General features: G+C 39.8%; 1 protein-coding gene across 3 annotated transcripts in view; it reads left to right on the forward strand.

Moving 5' to 3' along the window:
• Nucleotides 1-25,284, forward strand: part of PDE7B (phosphodiesterase 7B) — a 314,218-nt gene that overhangs the window by 271,309 nt on the left and 17,625 nt on the right. For all 3 annotated transcript variants that reach the window (XM_060616743.3, XM_060616742.3, XM_060616746.3), the window contains 5 exons: nt 2,135-2,286; nt 4,397-4,460; nt 6,380-6,475; nt 8,549-8,649; nt 10,159-10,290. In XM_060616743.3, the coding sequence (XP_060472726.1) occupies nt 2,135-2,286; nt 4,397-4,460; nt 6,380-6,475; nt 8,549-8,649; nt 10,159-10,290 (545 nt within the window). The remainder of the gene's footprint in view (nt 1-2,134; nt 2,287-4,396; nt 4,461-6,379; nt 6,476-8,548; nt 8,650-10,158; nt 10,291-25,284) is intronic.

Below are 25,284 nucleotides of genomic sequence, written 5' to 3' on the forward strand. Positions count from 1 at the left end.
CCTGTACTTTGCGGCCCCGGTCCTAGACTCGACCATTTCCTCAAGGTGGTCTGGCTCCTTTTAGTGAGAAATTGTCTTTTAAAACCAAAATCTGGAAGCTAGACGCGTGACCAGGGTGTTGTTGTTTCTAGGTTGGATAAAATGTGCTCTATTAAGTGCATAGTTCAGCTCATTTTGACAAATTTATACACCCGTGGTCAATTTTCAGTCTGCATTGTACTTGATTTATTAGCAGCATTTGATACTGAGGACATCTTCCTCCTTGCAATATTGTCTTCACTAGGCTTCTGAGAAATGATCGTTTGTTTGGGTTTTTTCTTCCCCCCCATACCCACTGGATAGTCCTTCTTAGTCCTTTTGATTTTTCTCTGTTCTTCTCTATATCCTTTCAAAGTTGAAATACTGTGGAACTCAGACTCTGATGCTTTTCTCATCTGTATGCATGCTCACTCCCTAGTTAATCTCATCTGACAACTCTCGGATTTGTATCTCTAACCCAGTCTTCTCCCCCAAGCTCTGGGTTTTATAGCTACTTATTTCTATCTGACATCTCCACCTGAATTTCCAGTAGACATCCAAATTCAGCACATGCAAAACTGAAATCCCCTGTACAACTGCTCTACCTGCAGCTCTCCCGTCTCAGGGGATGGCAGCTCCATTCTCCCAGTTATTCGGGGCAAAATATACTCTGGATCCCTCCCTCTACTTCTGGTTCCTTCACTGGTCTCCCCCCTGCCCATGATCTCTTGCCATCATCTCTTGCCTGGATCATTCCAATGGCCTCATAACAGCAGAGCCTTCTTCAGATCCTTTGTCTCCCTCTCTCTACCCCTCCCCAGCTTGCACTCTCCCCAAAATAAATATTTTTTAAAAAATAGAAAGAATTTCAGCCAAACAGCATTTCCAGAGAACAGCAGGTTTTGCCCAGCCCGAATTAAGCCTTTGCATGCATAATGGAACCTAAGGACAAACTGATTTTGGTAGGTGTCTACCATTGGGGAAGGCCACATTGCCCACTGTTTCTCTATCCATTGTGATTCTGAGTTTCCTAAAGGAGAAGGGAAGACAGGAGGAAGCATCAAAGAATCCAGAATTTCTTTATATATGAACTGTACGTGTTTCTACTAGAGTGTTCAATTTTTATTTTTTTAATTTTTTTTAACGTTTATTTACTTTTGAGACAGAGAGAGACACAGCATGAACGGGGGGAGGGTCAGAGAGAAGGAGCCACAGAATCTGAAACAGGCTCCAGGCTCTGAGCTGTCAGCACAGAGCCCGACGCGGGGCTCGAACTCACGGACCGCAAGATCATGACCTGAGCCGAAGTTGGCCGCTTAACCGACTGAGCCATCCAGGCGCCCCTAGAGTGTTCAATTGACTCCAGATTCAAATTGGGCAGAAGATGTCTCTTATGTGACCCTGGAGTGACTCATAGAATTTCAGCTGAGATAAGACATACCTTGACAGGCATTCAGATAATGTGCTTGGAGTATTTCTAGACAGTCACCACAATGTCAATAGTCAAGTTTTGAAAGGCCCATGTCACATGAGTATTAAAATATCTCTACTGACAGGATCAGGCTTTCATGGCCACCAGTAAAAGAGAATATACTCCATTACAAAGTAGACACCCTCTCTGCTTCTCGTCAGGGAAATCTAGGTCCCTTCTGAACGGAGAGTATTGATTCCTTTGCCACTGATGTTCTGGGACATTAGGAAACATTTTCCTCGTGTATAAGCTAGTGTATTTAATTCAGAGACTGTAGGATGAGAACCTGGTCTAAATTTTTGAGACTTGGCTTTAATATCATAGAAAAAGCATAACTACTCCTTTCAAATGCATGCAAAAGTATGTGGATTTCACTTACAAAGCATACCAGTGTCATTAATAAGAAAATGATGTTTTTAATTTATATATTTCATGTCTTCCAAAATTACATTCAGAAATGTCTTGACATTTTAATGAATGTAATATATAAGAAAGGTCATTTTCGTTCTAGAAGAACTTCAGATGTAGAATTAATAGACTATTAGTCTTTTCAATTTATCTCCTTTATAATACATTGTATTTTTACATAGTAGAGAAAATAGGGTTTGTTAAATATATAACTTCTTATTTGATTACTTTCCACAGATACAACACACTCAGGGGAAATTGGCACCAAGAAAAAGGTGAAAAGACTGTTAAGCTTTCAAAGATACTTCCATGCATCAAGGCTGCTTCGTGGAATTATACCACAAGCCCCTCTCCACCTGCTGGATGAAGACTACCTTGGACAAGCAAGGGTGAGTCAGTTACCTCTCTGTTCCCTCCCATCAGGCTAGTGGCCAAGAGCATGTGCCTCAGTTGATAGCATTGGGGTTGGAGTCCAACTTCTGCCACTGAGACGCTCTGTGATTCTGGCTAGTTAACACGTCTGTACTTTTCTTCAAATATGAAATGAAGTTAATAGAAACACCCACCCATAGGGCTGATGCAGAGATTAAATGAGGTAAAGCATGTTTACATGTTTTATATATTCATGCCTAGCACATGCTAGCTATTTTCATTTTTACCAATGGGCAAAACATATGTGCATAACAGTAAGTAAGTAAAATTTTGAACTGACGGATTACCACTGAGAGAATAACTAAATCTTTAAGCCCATTGAATTATCTCCTTGTAATAGCTACACTGAAATTAACCCAATAATTACCAACTCCTTTTTTTTTTAATGCTTATTTATTTGTTTTGAGAGAGAGGGGGAGAGTGAGGGAGGGGCACAGAGAGAGAGACCAACTAGGCTTCACTCTGTCAGCATGGAGCCTGATGCGGGGCTTGATCTCCCAAACCATGAGACCATGACCTGAGTGGAAAAGTGGAAATCAAGAGTCCGGTGCTTAACCAACTGAGCCACCCAGGCGCCCCCAATAATTACCAACTCTTAATTCCATTTACATCTATCAATACAGTGCATTGTCCTTTGTATAATTTTTATTTCATTTAAATAATTTTCACTAATTTTACAATTATTTTTACCATTCATTGATCAAGGGTTGAAACTAACATGTGACTATCCAAAAAAAAAGGTTAACAAGTTATCTCTAGCCTAAATTGTCAAAGGAGTTTAAATTTCAAGATAAACTGGCATAGTTTAAACAAAGTCAGAAGTAGTGTCTTAGAGTTTATATGCTATGTAATATTATGCTATCTATATACTATTAAGAAATATATACTATTAATATATAGTATTAATGACTAAGCAGCAAGTAATATCAGAAGAACTAATTCCCAACATTAGATCTAAAAAAGGTGGGGGTGGAAATCACTCCTTCTAACAACTTAAGTCTTGAAATTGAGTGAATGTCTGGTTGGTTGGTTGGTTGGTTGGTTAGAGAAAGAAGAACAAGCCTGAGATCCCAGCACTGGGGCATCAATGACAGAGCACTCTCGTGCAACCTGCTGAGCAACCACCACCGAGCAACCACCCCTCAAGAGAGGTGACACAGACATGTAGAAAGAGCTGTGGGTCACAAGTCAAGAAGATATCAGGGATCAAGTCCTGGTCCTGCCTTTAGTATTTGACTTGGGTAAAATGCTCGGCCACTCTAAATCTCACAGATAGCCTATTATTCTTTCATTTTTCTGATAATGTTGTGAAGGTCCATGACAAGACCTTTGGACTTTATTGGAAGATGCAGGGAAGACCTGTAGTGGCAGGAGAGTGAGCTTGTCCTTACTGGGAGTGGTGGCTTTGAGAGGAGAGAGGAAGGTCAGTCGCAGAAGCGACTGATTGGACAGTAGGTCTTTAAATTATCCAGTATTTGCATTTGCCCACTCCGGTTTCCTATCTGTTAGAGTGTATTAGAGTGGTTCATTTCGCATTTAGTCCACATTGAGCAGAATAAGGTGCTCAGCAATCATTTTTACTTCATTTTTGTTTTAAATTTGATGTAAACATTCTCAAGTATATAGTAGTTTGTGATGTAGAGACTTTACTGAACTACAATTTTAACAGATAGCAAATTTCATGTGTGCTTATTATGTACAAATACTATTCTAAGCACTCTACATACACTACCTTATTTAATACACACAAAAATCCTCTGAGGTAGGCAATATTATCAGCCATATTTTTCATATAGGAATCTGAGGTACAGAGAGGTTAAGGAACTAGCCCAAGTTCCCACAGCCAGTAAGAGATACGGCTAACACTGAACCAGCCAGTTTGATTCCAGAGCCTGTCCCTTTTACACTGTTGTTATTAGTACATAGAGTAAGGTTTGTTTTCCCACAGACCAGACAGCAGTGTGCTACTATCTTCAGCTTCTCAATTGTTTAATTCATTGTCTGAAAGTAAATGTTTAAGTCTCCGTTATGATTCATTGGAGTGCTGTTTTTTGTTTGCCTTTTCAGCATATGCTCTCCAAAGTGGGAATGTGGGATTTTGACATTTTCTTATTTGATCGCTTGACAAATGGTAAGTCACCCAAAAGAATTCTATTTTCAGACACTGTTATTCTTTTTCCTTCTTTTTCCATTTTCATAAGTCTGCAGCCACTCGAGAAGGGCCAGGGCAAGGGAAAATTGGTTCAGATGAAAAGTAAGGACTGAATTAGGCCTTAGAATCTTAAGACCATTTCCTTCTGGCCTTGATGATCCCAAAGGAATTTGGAAACCACAGATTAGATTCTTTCCTCGCAGAATACTTGGGCCACATCCAGACGGAGGAAGTTCATTGTTAGTGGGCGAAAACCAGAAACATTAAAGCTCATCTGATCAGTCCTGACTCTTACAGGGCAGACATTTGTACATTTTCATTAAGTGAGCTGAATCTTCCCCAGTGCAAGTATTGTTCAGAGAGGCTGGGCATCATTGGAGGAAAACATTAGCTGATGATAGTGTGTAAAAGTATAGGTTGCAGCTGAAGGGGAAAATAGACATTCCCATTGATTTCACTTTTAAAATCATGGTGCCTATAAAGATTTTGCTTAAGAAAATAAAATCTGATTATACATTCATCTGCCCATTAAACAAATGCTGATAGGCCTAGAAAGCCAATGAAAGGAATCCTATCTGATGCTGACCTTCACATGCTCCACCATCGACCAGGCTTGTACTTTAAGTCATTACAGACGGTTTTCTCACCATTCCGTTACTTGACAAATAACATACAGTTGAGAGAGACAGCCTAAGCCCATGAAGCCGAGCTTCACACTGTGGAAAACTAGCCATATAAGGACGGACCCCACAATCTTATATTTCTCTTTGCTCAAATCAACTGAGAAGTGGGTGCCAGTAGATGAAATCAATTGTGAATGAAAGGATTTGTTCAATGATATTTGTTCAAAAGAGAGTATAATCATGACTCTCATAGAATAAGAAATGATTCTGTGTCAAAGAATTTAACTCAGGGAATTTAACCTGTCAAAGATTTAACTCAGTTAGAGATCCAGTAAGATGCTACAGCTAGTTAAAGGAAAATTCAGAGAACAGCACATATATAAACAGTAAGAAATGCTCAAATGAACTTATAAGTAGCTGTAAAACTGGGAGAAACTCTACTGCATTTTCACCCGAGTGATTTCGTTTGCATGTATATGGACAAGAGCGACTCGCAGTGCTGTTAGTTACCTACAGCTTTGAGAGTTATGAAATAGCTCAAAGACAGTGGAAGCTGCAGAAGCACAGGATCAGGCACCCTGGAAGAGTGTGTCTAGGCAACACTTAGTTTTCCACTGAAGACATCCAGTCATCATCTTGGTCCATTCCAAAGTCTTTCATAAATTCTATCATGCTTTTAAAATTCAAACTCATTATTCTTTAATAAATTAACACATTTTTATTCAGGAAGGAAACAATATTTCCTGAACGCTTACAAGTCACTATTGCTTCAATTTTGCCTCTCTGATAGTTGTAAACTATCTCATGGTCACATCTCATCTTGGGTGATTTTGAATGGGGAGAACAAGCAATGGCCATTAAGCAATGCGATGACTTGGATACCCCTGTGACTCTAAGAATTAATTGGAAGCAACTTAAGACACATTGCAAGTGACTATTAAACTGTGTCTTTAAAAAATACACACACACACACACACACACACACCCGTGTGTGTGTCCCTGATACAATAGTCAGACTCCTTCTAACTCTTAATGCTTTCATTGCCTTTGGTATAGAGTGAAGGTCTGAGCTAGCTCGTTTCACTTGTTCGGTACGAGACAACCTAGGATCAAACCACAGTCATAGTGTCCTTTATACTTGAAAGAGTTCAAAACTAACAGGGAAAAGGAGACCTATCAGAGAACTTCCATTACAGAAACTTTGGATTCTTTTGTCAGTCTTGATAGTTCAGTGGTGATAAAAATGTGTTGAAATAGGTGACTGTTTTCCTGTAGGAAACAGCCTGGTAACACTGCTCTGCCACCTCTTCAACACCCATGGACTCATTCACCATTTCAAGTTAGATATGGTGACGTTGCACAGGTTTTTAGGTAAGTCTTTATTTCCGTATTCTACCTCCTTTCCCCTGAATTATGGCAGTCCATAATATTCTTCAACGTTAAGTGGCAAGAACAAGAGCAGGGTAGATGAAGACCTCAAGTTAATCTTAAATTATCCCATCTTAATTTTAAAATATGGTTTACCCATTTAAATCCTTGAAAACAATATTTACTTGGTCATGTTTATAAGAGATAAAAGCTACATAAAGAAAACAATCAAGAGCATGTAACTGTTAAAGAAATTATTGATCTGCTTACATATCAGCAAAACCCCAGTTAACGTGTGCCTCAAATAATTCCAATCTGGACACGAGTTGCTGAAAGTCTTCAGTAGACTTTTTTTTTTAGATAATAAAAACTACCATTTATGTAGTGCTCCCTACATGCAAGATGCTCTCAGTATATTATCTCTAACCATTTCAACAAGTCAGCAAATTGGGTGTTGTCACCACCATTTGGCTCACAGTTAAGGAAAAGTAGAAAGACGTTTCATAACTTACTCAAGGTCAACACTTGTAATTGGCAGAGCCTCAGTCCAAGCCCAGGTCTGTCTGACTTGAAAGCCTGCCATGTTTCCACTCAACTCCGCCCCATCACTCTCTATCAAAAACAGCCCCAGTTCTTACTGGACTTTGTGCACATGATTATTTATCTGCCAAATTATCCAGGGCACATTTTTAATCACCATATAACTTCCTGATGCCACTTAGCTTGTTTCTGGCTCCTTTGATGTGCCCTATGGCTATGCTTTGGATTTGGAAGCTGACTTAATGCCTCCAGAGTAAAGTAACAGTGACATGAGAGCAACAGAAGTAATGACAACCTACCCTATCTGGTGCTTAAATATGCTGGGAACCCTTCTAATGACTCGCATATATTAATACATTTAATCCTTAGAGCAGCTCTTTGAAATTGGAACTATGGTTATCCCCATTTTATAAAGAAGGAAACTGAGGAAACTTATGGTTAAGCAATTTGCTCAACATAAATACTAAGTGATAGAGCCAGAGTTTAAATGTAATTGTTTTTAAAACCTGTAAAATAAGTAATACGTGGCACAAAAGAAATATTTGAAAACAGCTCTAACGTGGCTCAGTTCCAGAAACACAAATGACCTCAGGCTAATTGAGTTTAGATTTCTTGGGCAAGGTAATGGCCACAAACTGGCCAAATAATGTTTATTTGTCTAAAGAAGGAGAACACAAGATACTTTGGACATGTGTATGCACACAGAGTAACATAAAGACTGTAAAAATTTGATGATAGAAATAACACCAGAATTCAGAGCAAAATTCATAGCATGGGCTGTGAAAATATGGCCACACTTGCAAATCTGGACATTCTGTACACACTGAATATATTGCATCCTAAGCATGCCCTGACTGTTAACTAAAGCAGACTAATTGCTTCTGTAATTAGCAAAACAAAATGGCCTTGCTCATGTCTCTACTCGGTTCCAAGAGCACTCTGGTCCTTACACTGGAAGGGTATGAGAGATGCTAACTTAAATCTGAATAAGATAGAAATAAAACCAAGCTCTCCATTCGGTCAACACAGTACTTTGAATTTCTGTCTGAAGTAACGTCAGATTTGTTTTCGCCAGTGTTTGCTGTTCAAGTGATAATCCAATCTTTGGACATCAGGGGTCTGATGCTCTTTAAAAGGAAACCTCTTTTATGACATATTATTCATAAATGGCAGCAAACTTAAATAATTAAACTATAGTGTGAAATAAAGTTGTCCTTTTCCTACATATTTATTTTTCCAATGAATGAAAGCCTTGATGAATGCCAGAAAGGGGTGATTTATGAAGGTGGTGAGGAATCCCAAGGGCCTCACAAATCCTTTTAGCCTTTCTCCGGTCTGCCCTCCCCCTCCTCCTCACTAAAAACAGCCCAGTAGAGCTGCCAAGCTTGCAAACCACATTTATTTTTAAAGGATCCCCAGGCTGCACATTTTGGAGACACTGATATTTTTTAAGTAAAAGGGACCCTCAACAGTTCAGAGCTAGTCTGCCCTTCCTGTTTTGGTTCTAGCTGATTGAGTTATCTGTTTGCCTCCTAGTCATGGTTCAAGAAGATTACCACAGCCAAAACCCATATCACAATGCTGTTCATGCAGCCGATGTCACCCAGGCCATGAACTGCTACCTGAAGGAACCCAAGGTAAAGCAAGACTCAGCCACTGCCTCAGCATTGGAAATGCCAAGTAAACTGCCTGCTAAGCCCCAAATCACCCAATATATCAGAATCACTGTGTATGGATCATTCACAATATGAACACAGATTATTTCTACTAAAGTTCCAGTATCAGCTCTGAAAATTATACGAAAGAGAATGTAAATTTTCTGATTTTTTTTCCTCATAATTTCTGTGTTTTTGAGCCTGCATTAGGACAAAAACAACCCTCTCCATGACAATCTACATCTTAGATATCTTCAAAACTCTCAAGAAATCATTTTGCCTTGGACCTTTGCCACCAGTGTTACCCGCAGTGAACTTTTCTGGGAAAATCTCCCACCTCATGGTTTTTGATCAATGAATAGAGTCAAAACTCCTCAAAACTCAAGCTCCATTTCCTATAAGCCAATGGGGCATCCTGATTCAGGCCCAAGAAAATTTGTGACTTCAAAGATCTCAAAGTATGTTCTGATGCAACAAACGAATCCAATACTAAAAACATAACAATAATATTCATTAGTTGAAATATAAGCATTTTTAGCCATATAAAACTTAGTTGCTAGAACATACAGGATGAATTTTCTTAAGCTTTTTCAAAAATGATATCCTAGTCCAAGTCTCTGTTTAGTTCAGTTTTAATATCAATCACTAAATATATAGATGCCTAAATATATAGACAAGCATTCCCAAAACAAAACTGGGTAGATGCCTCACCCTTATAAAATATCCCATTAAAGGTTGTGTTTTTAATCTGTAAGTTGTCCAAAAATTGTAATATATCACACCGTAGTATATTTAAATTTAGTGCTAGATTTGCATTCTCCTGCTTGGTTTCTTAGTGAACAAAAAAAAAAAAAAAAAAAAAAGACAGATTCTTACACATTCCCCCACTATTTATTACACATTGAAGAAATATGCAAATTTTGTAATTCAGCCCACTCTTGATTTCATATTCAGTGGCAATGATATAGTGGATGGTTGAAATACACAAATGATTTTTTTTAACGTGTTCATTACTTTGGCTTTAAATTTTTCCTTCATTCACTGCTTTCTCTAGGAGCAAGGCTGATTTGAGGCTCTGCCTTCTCCCCGCTCACCAGAGAGCAGTCTTGCCAGCAGTGCAGGAATACCACTGCACCAACAAAAAGAAACAGATGGGATGCCTGGGTGGCTCAGTCAGTGAAGCATCCAACTCGATTTCAGCTCAAGTCATGATCTCACAGTTCGTGAGATCGAGCCCTGCACAGAAAAAGAGAGAGAGAGAGAGAGAGAGAGAGGAGCAGTGGGAAGAGGAGGGTAGTTGAATGAATGATCCAGAAAGATTTGACTTGCTTAATTCCCTTCCATGCTGTCCTTTCCTCCCTGCCATTCCATGTGACTATCACCTCACTGACTGCTTCAAGAGGGTAAAGGTCAGGATGAAAGCCTAAAAACTACTGTGCAAAACTATGTGCATAAACACCAATCAGTCTCCCAATTTGATTTTTTTAACAGCTCGCCAGCTTCCTCACACCCCTGGACATCATGCTTGGACTGCTGGCTGCAGCAGCACACGATGTCGACCACCCAGGAGTGAACCAGCCATTTTTGATCAAAACTAACCACCATCTCGCCAATCTATACCAGGTAAGGGAACCCAACATTGAGGCACAGTTCAGCCAACTGCCTTAGGCCCAGTCCTGGAGCCTGAGTCTCATCTTTGGAGTTAACCTTTTTTCAGGGCCAGCCTCAGTGACCACAGACACAGAGCATGGATTTGAAATAGGTCTAGGATATCCCAAGCTAGATTAAATTGGTATCACAAGGTAGATGAAATTGTCCAATGTAAAACAGGATCTCTGAGCCTACCCTCTCAGATGTGAGAATATCTGTCTCCCTGGACACCGTCTCATATATAATGGCCAATTGAAGCCCGTCCTTGTAGGACCTCTATAAACGATACTTCCCAGCTCCAATCCTAATTCAAATTTATGTCTTTAAGGCATTTCTGAACTTGACTGGCCTCTAGGTCAGAGTATGTTATCAAAGACAATAGGCATATTTTGTTGTTCTAAAATAGGTCAGCAGTATGAGTAGGTTGGCCTGGAGAACTTTTATCTCTGATGTTATTTAAAACAGTAAACTTTAAATCATAAATGAATAACTCCCAGAATTTTTAGTATGGGTCTTTGGAGACCTTTGGTTGTCTGTCACAAAATCATTGCAAACAAGGTAGTCATTGATCTCAATTTTAGTAGATCTTTTGAAAAAACACAGTGCTGAAAAATTCCTGACAGATCCCTGTAAAGCACAAGTGGAACTTGAAAAAAAGAAAAAAAAAAAAAAAAAAAAGCCTTTTTCCATCCAATTGATTAGCTTTTAACATCAGTAGGAACTGGCATTCCAAGGTTTATGGATCCACGTGGCCAGCCAGCACCCAGAGCCTGGATAGATGTAGCCACATAGAGGGGACAGGATGACAGAACTAAGAAAGATTTTGTTGATGAGCTATAAGTTAAACAAAGAAAAATAAAAAATAAAGCTAAACTTTCTAAAGCATCTCACAAGCTAAATTTATTACTTAGAAAAACATAGACCTGAATAATGGGACTGAAAGCCCCCAGATGGATTTTCTATTCCTGTCAATTCTGTTTTTTTCAAATGTCTTTTATTAGACAAAGGAAATCAATCAACAAAATTGGCTACTTGATCCATTCCCATATAAAGTAAATGCTTACATAATTCTAGTTTCTCATCACCATGTAAATTATGTCAATGAAGTTTAAGAGAGTATCAGCTGTGGGGCACTTGGATGGTTCAGTAAGTTAAACTTCTGACTCTTGATTTTGGCTCAAGTCATGATCTCACGATCTGTGAGATAGAGCCCCAAGTCGGGCTCTGCACTAACGGCATGGAACCCACTTGGGATTCTGTCTCTCCCTCTCTACCTCTCCCTGCTCTCGCCCTTATGTGCTCTGTCTCTCTCTCTCTGTCTTTCTCTCTCAAAATGAATCAATCAATCAACGAGAGTATCAGCTGCTACTGACTGATTTGTACATAAAATGAGAGTCGTAAAACTGTACTTTGACATGTAATATATATAAAACGTGTAATGAATTCACTTTTAAGCAGGAAGTTAAAAAGAAATACGCCAGATGTTAAAAACAAGAAAGTAGTTGTAGAATTTAATAAGAATTAAGTACTCATTGCTAATTAACAAAAAATTATTCTCAAAGTAAAAACACTAGTCTATCTTGTTCAGATATTAAAATTGTTCTCAAAAAAATGAATTTCTTACCCAAACGTTTGAAGTGCAGATACCTTTTAATAGTTCTTATTTTAATCTCTTTGTTAAAGATAAACATTCCAGTACAACCAAATTCTTCAGCCTTTTCAATGCAACATATAGTCTTGTATGTTTTTAATCAGCAGCTACTTATTGCATCTGTCATACGGTACACTAAGATCTAGGAGTACAATGATGGATAAAATGTAATCTCTGCCCTCAAACATTTGCTCAAACTCAGATGTTCAAAATGTGCAAAATCTGAGAAGACTTAATCTCAGTTTGAAAGTTTGGGGACTTAGCTAAAGGTATACGTATAGATACAATTTTTTTAAGTCTTGAAAGAATAAATACCGGCTCTGTTCTTTGTATCCAAAATGTTACTATAATAACGCGAGCCAGTATTTTTTCTAGCAGTAAATTTGTCCATCTGAATTGTCTGGCCTGATCCTTGATAGGAAAGACAAGGATCCTCTTCATAATAACTAAAAAGAAGTTGGGATATAGGACTTGAAAACCATATATGAGATATTGTCTTCATCAGTATCCTGCTCAACTGGTGTTAGGATCTCTTGGAAGCTAGATAGAGATTCTGGTCTTCAGGTTGTAAAAATAGTGTTAAAGGCAAACCAGGATCGCATAGTATCATCAACATAATGTCTACTATCTTAGAGCCGACGATGATAAAAGCTGAAATTTTTATCAGCCAAATTGGGATCTAACATATTAAAAGTAAAAATCGCTAAGAGGACCTGAAAATATTATGAGATTTCAATTCTGCCCCCAAAATTGCTGATGCCTTTTATATTTGGCTATATACCATTATTTATTAACTATCAGAGGGAATTTCAAAAAGGTAGTGAAAATTCTACGTCCAACACAGTTCAACAAATTATATAACTAACCTTTGTTCAATGCTTACTATGGTTCAAAAACTGTGCTGAACGCTTTTTATGTATTATATTATTTACTCTGCACAATAGTCCAGTTAAGTGGATATTATTATCATACCTATTATTCAGAAAGAGGAGAAGTGATACTTAGGAAATTCAAGTGTTTTTCCTGAAAATAAATAGCTGATTAATGGCAAAGCTGGAATAAGTCTTTTGTCTCCAGAGCCAAAGTGAGCATTATACATACTGTCTCTAAAATTCACATTGATCACCTCCTTTCTGTGGGTAGGACACTAAGAGCTCTCCACCAGGTTTTCCTATTGCAGTGAGGGAGACAGAGGAGTTAGAGCCAAGTGGCTTCAAGTGGGAGGGACTTTGGGAAGTACTCTTCCGAGGGTGTGTAGCTACAAAGTGGGATGCAAAGACAGAAAGGGATTCCGCAGAGGGCTTGGGTGGAGAAAGAATGGTAAACTGAGCCGTGGCATGTAACATTTTGAGTAGCAGAGCTGAGAAGGGCACCCTAGAGGCAGCATGAGCTGGGGTACCTTGCGGATTAAAACCCACAACCCTAGAATAACCAAAAACAGACTGTGTCTGTGGCCGTTAGCTGGGCATAGTCCTGCCATAAACCATCCCTGCTCTCAGAGCAGTGTCTTGGGTATATTTTCATTAAGTATATATTCTCTCTTTTGTAGAAACTGTACATTAACTGTACAGAACATGACCTGGGTCAGAAAATATCTTCTCTGCACCAGGTTGCAGAGCAACTTGGCATAACTTCAGGTTTTCAATTTCAAGAAAAAAAGAGTGTGCCACATAACACATAAACTGAGCAAGACCATTTAACAACACGTGATATTTAAAATCTTTGCAAATGTAGACTTTCAGCTTACCAAGAACCTTTTAGGAAACTGTGTGCAGATTTCCAGAGGATATACCTATGCAAGTCTTTCTAGGGTAAGGATCCCTAACTTACACTCATATTTTAAAATGAGTTATAGATTCTGAAAATATTAAGAACCATGGTAATGAGTAAAAAATATGTCTATATACTATATATATTACACAATGTATTATAAATATGTATATACACTATATATATTATGCAATATATTGTGAATATATATACACACACAAAAATTATACACACCCACACACACACATTTGGTTAATGAGAATCCAGTAGAGAAGATGTGCCAGGAATTATGTGGGTTGAGAACACCCTGTGCGTGACTTTGCTACAATCTAGCCTTACTATAAATGAGATAAAATAGAAGAGAGCTTCCTCTCCCTCCTCTTGTTGGCTGTGCTCTTTTAGTTCTAATAAATAAGATCATTGCATAACTCCCAGCCTGTGCTTCTGCCCCGAGATAAAGAGAGAGCCAGGGCAGCTGGAGTGAAGGCCAGGTCAGAGGGCTCTCTCCCATTGTCTGCTATCTGGACCGGACTCATTTGCTGAATTGCCAACCCAACTTCAACATGAAAGTGATAAAGGCACTTCCACCTGGCACCTCTCTCATCAGACTGGAAGCCATCCAGTTGCCCATGGTGGATTGAGAAAGGAACATGTGAGAGATTGAACTAAGCATTTATCTTGTGTCCCTCCACCCTGCAAGTCCCCAACACACAATTGCGCAGCAATTGAGCAAAGTAACCATTGAATCAGATAAGATATTGGCTATTACAATTGCAGAAGGAATCACTTTCACCTCAATTTCAAGTTTAATTTCTTTCGAGAAGAGGCCAACTAACTACTGACAGAACAACCTAATGAATAAAATAATTAATAATTAATTGTTCCTTACAGCCTAATATAATGTTTCATAATATTACATTCCATACTGTCTTGCAGAAGTTTATAATCATTTTTCTTAGTTACTTATCGCAAGCACTAAGAGCAGGTCAGCATTTTTCACCACTTTTTACTCTTAATGACTCTGAGCCATAAATATGAAGTTGACAGAGCCTGCCACACGGTCCTATGACCGCTACTCAAATAAGCAACTGCCAAGATTATACATAACCTCACAATTTCTGCTGTCTGAAAGGTGTTTTTGGCAAGTAGTGTGAAAATTGTAGGAAGGAGGTTTAAATTGGATCTTCTGTTTCATAAAGTTTCTGCTGTTCACAGTGAGGTAACTGGCATGTTGCCTGTCCGTGGCCCTCATCTGAACACAGGCCTGCCCCACAGGACAGTACTTAATGTCCAGTTTCCTTGGTCTCAGAGCAGTATCTTGGGAAGATGCCGATTGACCAAGAAAAAGATTTCTTGCAACAGGCAGTAAATATGGCAGTGCTACAGCTTTTCCAAGGGCCACGGTCTTTAGGATTCAAGGAGACCACCTGGCTTGTTAGGGAAGAGCTCAGCATCTCTGTGATCTCCTAGAGTCTTGCTTCTCTGGTTCATGAGCAATTAAAAATGAAGACACAGACGATGTTCCTATTGTTGTTTTTCTTCCTGTGTCCTCTGTTTTAAAAGGTGTCATTCACTCTGGTTCCTATGGTACACCAGACCTCTCAGCTTATCAACAGATTTTAGTCAAAGAAAGCGATGAATGGTGGAGGGGGGTGGGGGGGACAGTTTAAAGCCACCTTGTAGGATAGCAAATCTGCTCTGCCAGATTCTCTTTGACAAACAGACTCTTGATTTAATTTGAAAACCTGGGTTGGTGGTTTATTAAATGCCAGATGTGAAGCTATTCAGGAACAAAAGGATTGTTTTCTTCTTAGGGTGTATGATATCTTGACAATTCCGCAAAAAGGGAAATACAGGTTTTGCCATATGGGTTTTAAGAGTTTTATTTTTCCGAATTAAAATTCTAATAAGCCTTGTTATTTCCAATATGCTTTGTTACCTACAAAGGTAGCTATATACTCTTTCAACTCTAAGCTGACGATCATCTTTGAAATTACAAATATGAAGAGTTAGGGACACGAGAGCACACTGTCGTGAAGATGGTGCGACACTGCTGAGCCGATGTGGTCCCTGATGCAGGCCTCCAAACAGGGCGGGGATTTCAGCAGATACTCAAGTTGCGTCATTTCATCCCATGTTCAGATCTTTACCAGCATTTCAGATTATTTTCTTCTTTTTTCAATCTGCCCTTTGCTACTACTAGTCTTTGAGCCACTGTGAAAGCCAGGCGAGCCTATGGTCACTGAGCCATCCTCCTGTTAGCGAGGACACAGATAACTGGCCGCTTCCTGTGAAGCACCAGGATGTCCGCACCTGCTCACTGCAACCTCTCCCCTGAGTGCATTGCACCAACATTATCTCCTTCTCCACACACAGCCTGGCCTGGCTCCAACTCCTTCTGCTGTGCAGCCAGGATGAGTTTCCTGAAACTCAAGTCTGACCCCACAGGTGACTGCTTAAAACCCCATTTCCCTCAGGATTGAGTCCAAGGATCCTAACATGATTTGCAAACCCTGTTGTGATCTGGCCCTGTTACGCTTTCCAGCTTCTTTTCCTGCTATTACTCAACTAGGCCTCTGTGCATCATCCAGTCCGAACTACCAAACATATCACTCACTCTTTTATTCATTCAACAAATATTCATTGAGTGCTTAATACACACCAGGTGCTGGGAATATAGAAGATGAACAAAACAAATAAAAACCCCTGCTTTCTACTAGGGGAAACACAATAACTGAGTCAAATTTGTAATATGTTAAAAGTGATCATTTTTAGTGATAAAAAAATAAAACAGGGAAGGAAGTATCCCTCTTGCTTACAGGTTTTCACACACATGCTCTTCCTTGTGCTGATTTTAATGAAATGTATTCCTCTCCACTGACTGTACTTTCTGATTCCTCTCTAACTCACTCATCCGTTTGAGCTCAATTTGGACATATCTTTTTCCCAAAAGCCTTCTTTTTCTTTAAAAGCCCATTTTTGGGGTACCTGGGTGGCTCAGCGAGTTAAGCATCCTACTCTTGACTTCATGGTCATAGGATCGAGCCCTGCATTGGTCTCTGCATTTGCTTAAGAGGGTCTCTCTCTTTCTCTCTCCCTCTGCCCCTCCCTTGCTCATGCTCTCTCACTCTCTCTCAAAAAAGTAAATAAATAAAAGCCCATTTCCCATGCTTTTCCTGTAAGAGTTCAAAGTCCTTCATCACTTACCTTATCACAGTGTTCATGTCTCTAAATTGCCATTGCCTGATCGGAAGTCCACATTCCCTGCCCCCAACCCCCCCAAATTGTCTGAAAGCTTCTAGAAACCTACCTCATTCCCTCCTGTATCCTCAGCATCTGGCACAGTCCTGGTGTTCAGTGAATATTTGTTGGGTGGTAGGAGGTTTGCTGGATGAGTAAGCAGAAGGATGGATGGATGGATGGATGGATGGACAGATTGGATCCATGCAGGAGCAAAGACAGAACCTGAGTAACACTGAGAGATCAGAAATATTGGCAACAGCAAGTGCATGCAGAGACCTAGAGTGGAAATCTGACAAGCAGAGTCAATAACACTCAGACAGGGAGACCACAAAATCAAGACACACACTTCCACACTTCACTTCTTATTGATCATTAAGTTCTTATCACGTGAAGAATGAAAAGGATTGAATGAAAAATTATTTATGATGATTTTCTGATTTGTTTACCTTGGAATTGACAAATGCTATCTGATATATGTTATTTCTGGAGTATGTCTGATCCTGGATATCTACGAATGAGTAGTGGGAAAGAGCCCATCACTGTAATAATTCTAAAAATCTCTTTGCCTTTCACCTCAATATAAGGGTTTCCCATCAGAAGACCCCAAGTCTGGCTTCTTTCAGATACTGACTAAAAAAAAATTAACAGGACTCTTTTCTTGTAACAGTTATTTAAGCTTTTGTAGCTACCGAACTTTAAGGTTTCAGAAATTAATTACTATATCCACTCAACAAAGATTGACTTGTTTAAGTGGCACTGTGCCACATAGCAGGGCACGGAGATAAATAAGATATGCTCCCTGTTCTCAATGGCAATCATGTATGGCAGCAGTTTTCAGACCAGGCCTGTGTGCCCAGGGGAATACACAAAGCCTTTCCATGGGGGCACACAGGTAGGAAGAGGGGTAACAGAATGCATCTTAAGGTCTTTACACTGACCTGCCTGGACTGTGCTTGCAGACCAGTCAAGCCACTTCTGTATTTCTGCTCTTCTCACTTTACAAAAGAAGAGCCCATCTCTCACCCACCCCACATATTGCATATTGCCTGATTGCACCCATATTGTATCTTGTCCCAACAAAGGAGCAACTAAAAATATTAAAGGAAGTCTCCTACAGTTGAGAGATTATCACTCTCCCAACCATCTCATAAATAGATGTATTGCCAGAAAAGTTTTGTTCCTAGCCACAATTTTTTTTCCAGATTTGCAACATACATGTATTTTGATCAATCATAACAATTGCATTGTAAACTCAAAGCTGGAAAAACATTTCCTACTGAGAGTCTGATGTTAGAAATACTTTTTAAATTAAAATTTCCGTGTGTGTACTTATTTCTGTTGCAGAGAAATATGATCAGGTGACAATAAAAGAATTTCACACACAAAAATATATTTCATTAAAATAAAATTCTATGGGGAAATAGAATGGAAATATAAGTTCTAGAAGGAAAAGAATCCATTTAAAATTCTAACTCAAAGAATAAATTATTCATATGTGGTTTTTTTCAACAGGTGATAAATGAGGATTAAATGCCTTTGGTATTTAGATTTCCTTAGATACATTTAATACAGAAAAGAGTGATACGATGATTTTATATTAAAACACCAGTAGTTGCAAATATGCAGAGCATTATATCTTGTGTTACCATTGAAATCTATGATTTAAAAATTTTTTTGATGTTTATTCCTTTTTGAGAGAGAGAGAGCAGGGGAAAGGCAGAGAGAGAGAGGGAGACACAGAATCTGAAGCAGGCTCCAGGCTCTGAGCGGTCAGCATAGAGCCCAATGTGGGGCTCGAACTCACAAACTGCGAGATCATGATCTGAGCTGAAGTCGGACGCTTAACCAACTGAGCCACCCAGGCACCCTGGAATCCATGATTTTAGATACCGATTTTAAAAGCTACACGAAGAGCATAGTTTTTCAAAGTTATTTTCAGGAGTAAATGAACAAACACCTGTGAAGATCACTGATATGTGGGAACCAGCCAGTGAACAAAGTTGCTATGAAGTGTCTTGAACACCAGGAGATAAGCTTGGGGGGGGGGGGGGGGGGCGTGCAAGAGGGAGCTGTCAGTTCTGTTTAGAGAACTAAGAAAGTCTTTCCCAGCAGATAGCAGTGGTTCATCTTAGAAGTAAGAAGTGTGCGTGGAAGGCGGGGAGCAGGTATGGGTGGGTGGGTGCACACACACACACACACACATTTTCGACTTTGTTAGGTGACACTCTTTTTGGAGTCATAAAATTCTTTGCTATCACCCTTATACAAAAACCAAGCATGCTTATAGGTCAAAACATTGAGAAGGCTTTTCATTAACTCTTCCGGCGTAAAATGGAAGGTAGTAAATTAACTTTAAATTACTTGATACATTAGTGATGTAAACAAGGACAGAAGTTTATCTCTATCCTCCGTAAAAGAAGCCTGGAGGTTGGCAGGTCAGAGCAGGCACAGGGGCTTCACAAAATTAAGGATGAGGGGACCAAGAGTCCTTTTAGTTCTGTAGGTTACCGTCACGAGGATGTGACACTTGTCATCATTGCCCGAGAGAGCTGCTGGAGCTTTAGCTATCCCTTCTGCGTTCCAGACAGTGAGAAGGAAGAATGGGGAAAAAACAAAGAGGCCTTTGCCAGAGAAGTCAGTTCCCTTTAAACAAGTTTCCCAGAAATCCCACACATTTCTGCTTACATTTAATGAGTCAGAATGTAGGCAACTGATGCCACCTAATTATAAAGGAGGCTGGAAAATGTTATCTTTGAGACAGCCATGAGACCAGGTAAAAACTGAGGCTCTGTGAGTAAGGAGAAAAAGAAAACAGATTGAGGGGGTGAACACTGAGTAGTCTCCACTACACCTGATGCTTGATTTTAAAGCTGAGACTATCAGAATGATGAATCGGCATGGTCTTTCCCTTTATGTGACATTCCGTCTCCAGTCCATGAATCACTGCAACACTCATGCGAGTATTTTACTTCCCTTTTCTTGTTTTGGTCACTGCTTGGGCTGTTAGATATTTCCACTGTAATGCCCACGTGTCCAACAGGTATCTCGAACTTGACCTGGCCAACACTGAACTCCTGTAAACCCTCTCCACCCACAGCCTGCCCACCACAGGTGATGGGAATGCCATCCTTCCAGTTGTTCAGGCCCAAAACACTGCAGCCATCCCTGCAGAGCCAGATTAACCACCAAGACAAGTCTTCACTGTCTCTTGCCGGGATGACTGCTTTTACCCCCCAAATAGCCTGCTACACCTGCTTGTACACTTATTTCCACCAAAGTCCATTTGCAACATAGCAGCCTAAGTAATCTTATTTATTTTTTTCCAATATATGAAATTTATTGTCAAATTGGTTTCCATACAACACCCAGTGCTCATCCCAAAAGGTGCCCTCCTCAATACCCATCACCCACCCTCCCCTCCCTCCCACCCCCCATCAACCCTCAGTTTGTTCTCAGTTTTTAAGAGTCTCTTATGCTTTGGCTCTCTCCCACTCTAACCTCTTTTTTTTTTCCTTCCCCTCCCCCATGGGTTTCTGTTAAGTTTCTCAGGATCCACCTAAGAGTGAAAACATATGGTATCTGTCTTTTTCTGTATGGCTTATTTCACTTAGCATCACACTCTCCAGTTCCATCCACGTTGCTACAAAGGGCCATATTTCATTCTTTCTCATTGCCACGTAGTACTCCATTGTGTATATAAACCACAATTTCTTTATCCATTCATCAGTTGATGGACATTTAGGCTCTTTCCATAATTTGGCTATTGTTGAGAGTGCTGCTATAAACATTGGGGTACAGTGCCCCTATGCATCAGTACTCCTGTATCCCTTGGGTAAATTCCTAGCAGTGCTATTGCTGGGTCATAGGGTAGGTCTATTTTTAATTTTTTGAGGAACCTCCACACTGTTTTCCAGAGTGGCTGCACCAATTTGCATTCCCACCAACAGTGCAAGAGGGTTCCTGTTTTCTAAGTGATCTTATTTAAATTTTACATAATTTCCTTCCCCTTGCAGTGGCCCCTTATCTCTCTGAGTAAAAACCAAAATCCTTACAATGGCCAGAAGGCCATGCATGATCTGGTCTCTCATTGTCCGACTTCTTATCCTAATACTTTCTCTCTCTCACTCTCTCTTACCTTCAAGCCTTTGTTCAAATCTTACCTCTTACCCAACTACCTTACCAGCCCCACCCTCAAAGGCTCTCAAATTTCTACTAGCCTGCTCATCTTTTCTCTATCTTCTAATAGTAAACTGTTGTTTATTATCTGCCTCTCCCCATCCCTGCCACCTCTATTTCTCTGTCTGTTTTGTTTGTTGATGTACTCAGTGCCTAGAACATAGTAAGTGCTCAATGTGTTTATTGAATGAAATCAAGTAATTTGTCCAAGAATGTACTTTGTAAGTTAATAGAAAGCACTTTCTCTGTGCAAGGCTTAGAGTGGACTGGATACAAAAGGAACAAGACAGACTTTCTACTCACATGTAGCTTATAATCTGGTAAGTGCATGAGTAACTCTGGCATACATCTATGGCACTGAGTCTAGCAGGACTCGGGACTTGAGGAATGCCAAAAGAAAGAGCTACATGACTCAGGGAAAAAGCAAGTCTGCCTCTGACTGGAATAATTCTAAACGGCTTTGTGGATGGAGTATTTCAAGTGGACTTTGAGAGACAGGTGATAGTTTGATAAGTCAATACAGAGAAAGAGGGGTTAGAGGATCATAAATCACCTTGGAAGACATGAACTTAACAAAAAGACGCTGAAAGGAGACTCATATATTAATAATTTAATAATTACATCAATAATACATTGTCGTCTTACTAATACAGCATCATTTATTTGGACTGTAAGAGCTTTAGAGGAAAGGAGAGGTAATGATATTCAATTATCTCAAACATGTAGGAACAGGATGGCAGCTGGGACAATTTTCTGATAGCATTGAATGCTGAGCGAAGGAGTTAGCCTTAATTTATCTGATAAAGAATCATGTAGGATTTAGAGCAGGGCATGGGAGAAAGCAGGTGGCATGATCATACTGAAATTAAGTAAGGTCCCTGAGGGCAGCAGGGACCTTAATCTTTCCATTGTCAGTACCCACCATAGCACCTGGCATATTAATAGGTAGTCAAAAAATATTAGTTTATATTTCAACCAATGATTAAGGAGATGGAAAAAAAAAAAAAAAAAAAAACCTGTCCAGTGAACAAGCTGTAGGGAGGACGGATTCTGGAAGCTGTAGGGAGGACGGATTGAAGTAGGTTAGAATTAAGAAGGATAATAAAGCACTGAAAAAGGGTCACTTCAATGAAAGGAAGGGATGGGCATTAGTGACTCCGTGTTGCAAGAACATGAGACCAACAGGTCTCATCACACATGAGGGCTAAAAGTGGCTGCCAGATGAGTTCTCCCCCAACACAGCTTCAATCTACTCAACTCATAACGTTCCCACTACAAGAGTTTTCGCAGTGAAACTAAATTTAAAGTTAAACATGAAGATTCCAATGTGGGGCTAGAAACTGACATCAAAATAAAATCATCAACCATAGACCTTAAAGCAGCAACTATAGGTAACTTGTGGAAAATTAAGCATAACTGTAGGCCTTCCTTCATCAGTTTATAAATGTCAGGTTTCTGAATGCTTGGATATGGCCACACAGAGGAAATTCTTGGGAGGCAGCAAGGGGTGTGTGCAAAGCTTCAGCCTTGAGATCCGGCAGGCCTGGGTTTAAGGCCTTCTTCAACCACTCGCTAGCTGTGCAGCCCTTCGGAGAAACCTGAGATTTTTAGTATCTGTGAGTTAATGATAAAAACAGTAGAAAGTTATGTAAGGATTGAATGAGATCATGTAAACCAGTACATGTTGTACTAGCAGGTACACAGTAGGTGCTTCATAAATGTTAGTCCCCCCCCCCCCCTCTTTTTCTTATTGTCTGGAATCCACTGAAGTACTCCTACTTCTAACACAGTTCTGGCCAAAATATACTTTTATTTATAACGACTGTTCCACGAAAAGTTGTGACTGTAATCATGTATTGTCTTTTATTCTGTGCCAGCCTCCAGGCTCACTCAGTTCCCTTCCACTTCCCCAGTGCTCATCTCTAAATATGGTCTCACAAGCCAATTTCTCAAGTATCCTTTTATCCTGTCTTCAGGAAAATTATTAATGAAGATGTAAAAATCAGGCAGGCATGAATAACAATGCTTAAGGCAACCCTCCAGACGCTCTTTTTTCCACTCAACGGGGATAAGGTGTCATTTATCATCAGGTCTTGTTACAGTTTTCTGGCCCCTTAAAAAACTCACATGAGGGCACTCATGGCCACATCTACGAGAATTAGTCTTGCAAGTGAGTGCTGATGAGTGACTGAACTAAATGTCACAGCAGTATAGAACATCGATGACATCACACTAACCTATCACTCTTGGCTCTCATAAATCTTTACAGTCAAAACAAATTAGTCTGGCACGTGATTTATAATAAACATTCTCTTGTGTTGTATGTGGCTCGTGCCCAAAAGGAGATAATAGACCAGTTGATAAAAGGGACAAAATCTCATCACTGCTTCAAACATAGTCAAGTGGTGAATAAATAGTAACTTCTTGGCAAGGAGAGAAACAAAGAGCAATAGAACAGCCTATACAGAGGACCTGATGATACAAGACTCTGCCTCATGAAGCTCATTCTACAAAGTCCTGGAGAGAAATCATTGTCTGGCGTTAGAACCAAGAACAGTTGACGTTTTCTTGAACTTGCTTTTTCCTAATGGACCCTAGACTGTATCACTCATGATGCTTCTCTGTTCTCATTTGCTGAAGAAGTTGAGCATTGTGTGGGTGACTCAGGTATAGCGGGGGGTGGGCATGATAATGGAATGTTTCCCCATCTGTCTCCTGGCTCCGTTTAGTCTCCTTGCTTCTTCCCTCTCACTTTTTTTTTTTTTTTTTTGACTGTGGCAAAATTAACATAATACAAAGTTCACCATCTTCACCATTTTTTAATATTTATTTATTTATTTATTTATTTAGAGAGTGAGAGGTAGGGAGGGACAGAGAGAGAGGGGAAGAGAACCCCAAGAAAGCTCTGTGCTGTCCACAAAGAGCCCATGCAGGGCTTGATCCCACGAACCATGAGATCGTGACCTGAGCCAAAATCAAGAGTCAGGTGTTTCATCAACTGAACCACCCAGGCGGCCCACCATTGCTAAGTGTACAGTTCAATGGCATTAAGTGCATTGCCACACTCCATCTCTAGAATTCTTTTCACCTTGCAAAGCTGAAACTCTGTACCCATTACATAACAACTCCCTATTACCCCAACTCCTGGCTATCTTCTGTCTTTATGAATTTGACTCTGAGTACCTCAGATAGGCAAAATCATGCAATACCTCCTTATTTTTAATGAATCGATCTTCCTGTGTTTTGTGTAAGTTTATAACCCCATATGAAAAAAAATGGAGAATGAATAAATAAATAAGAAAATAGAGCAAAAATATTTCCTAGGGACTAGAGGGGCTCTATTCTATTAGAATAAAGCACAATGGATTGTAAGAAATAGTCATTATTTAACCAGCTAGCTAATGTGTACACAGCAGCATATGTAAGATAACAATAAAGTCAGAAGAGAGATGGAACATAGTAGAGGTTCCCACAAGGGAAGAAATATCAAGATAATTGAAGAAGGAAGTAATTGTGGATTCAAACTCAGACCTAATGGGCCACATGCCAATATACTGGTCACGAAGATTATTGATAGTACTGCTTCCATGGCAGTGGTTTTCAAACTTGAGTTAACATAAAAATTACTTACCACAAACCTACCAAATCAAAACTGAGTTGACCGGGCCTCAGAAATCCGAGTATGTCAGCAGCTTCCGAGGTGGTTCAGACACAGAAGGTTCTTATCAGTATTAAGAAACAATGGCCAGGGGGCACCTGGGTGGCTCAGTCGGTTACGTGTCTGACTCTTGATTTCAGCTCAGGTCACAATCTCATGCTTCGTGAGTTCGAGCCCCACATCAGGCTCTGTGCTGACAGCATGGAGCTTGCCTTGGGTTCTCTCTCTCTCTCTCTCTCTCTCTCTGCCCCTCCTCCCCTCTCTCTCTCAAAATAAATAAATAATTTTTAAAAAAGAAAGAAACGATGGTCAGTGCAGTAGATCAGAGTAGAGGTTGTGGGACCTGCCTCTGTTTAGCTGAGTAGTATAATCTTGGATAGTTATATATATAGCCACATGGGATCCATTACTACCTATTTTTACCTGCTTCGCTTTTTTTCTTCTACGTTGAGTGCTGCCTGACTGAGCT

Source organism: Panthera onca, chromosome B2, assembly GCF_046562875.1.
Source record: "Panthera onca isolate mPanOnc1 chromosome B2, mPanOnc1 haplotype 2, whole genome shotgun sequence".
Taxonomy (NCBI): Eukaryota; Metazoa; Chordata; class Mammalia; order Carnivora; family Felidae; genus Panthera; species Panthera onca.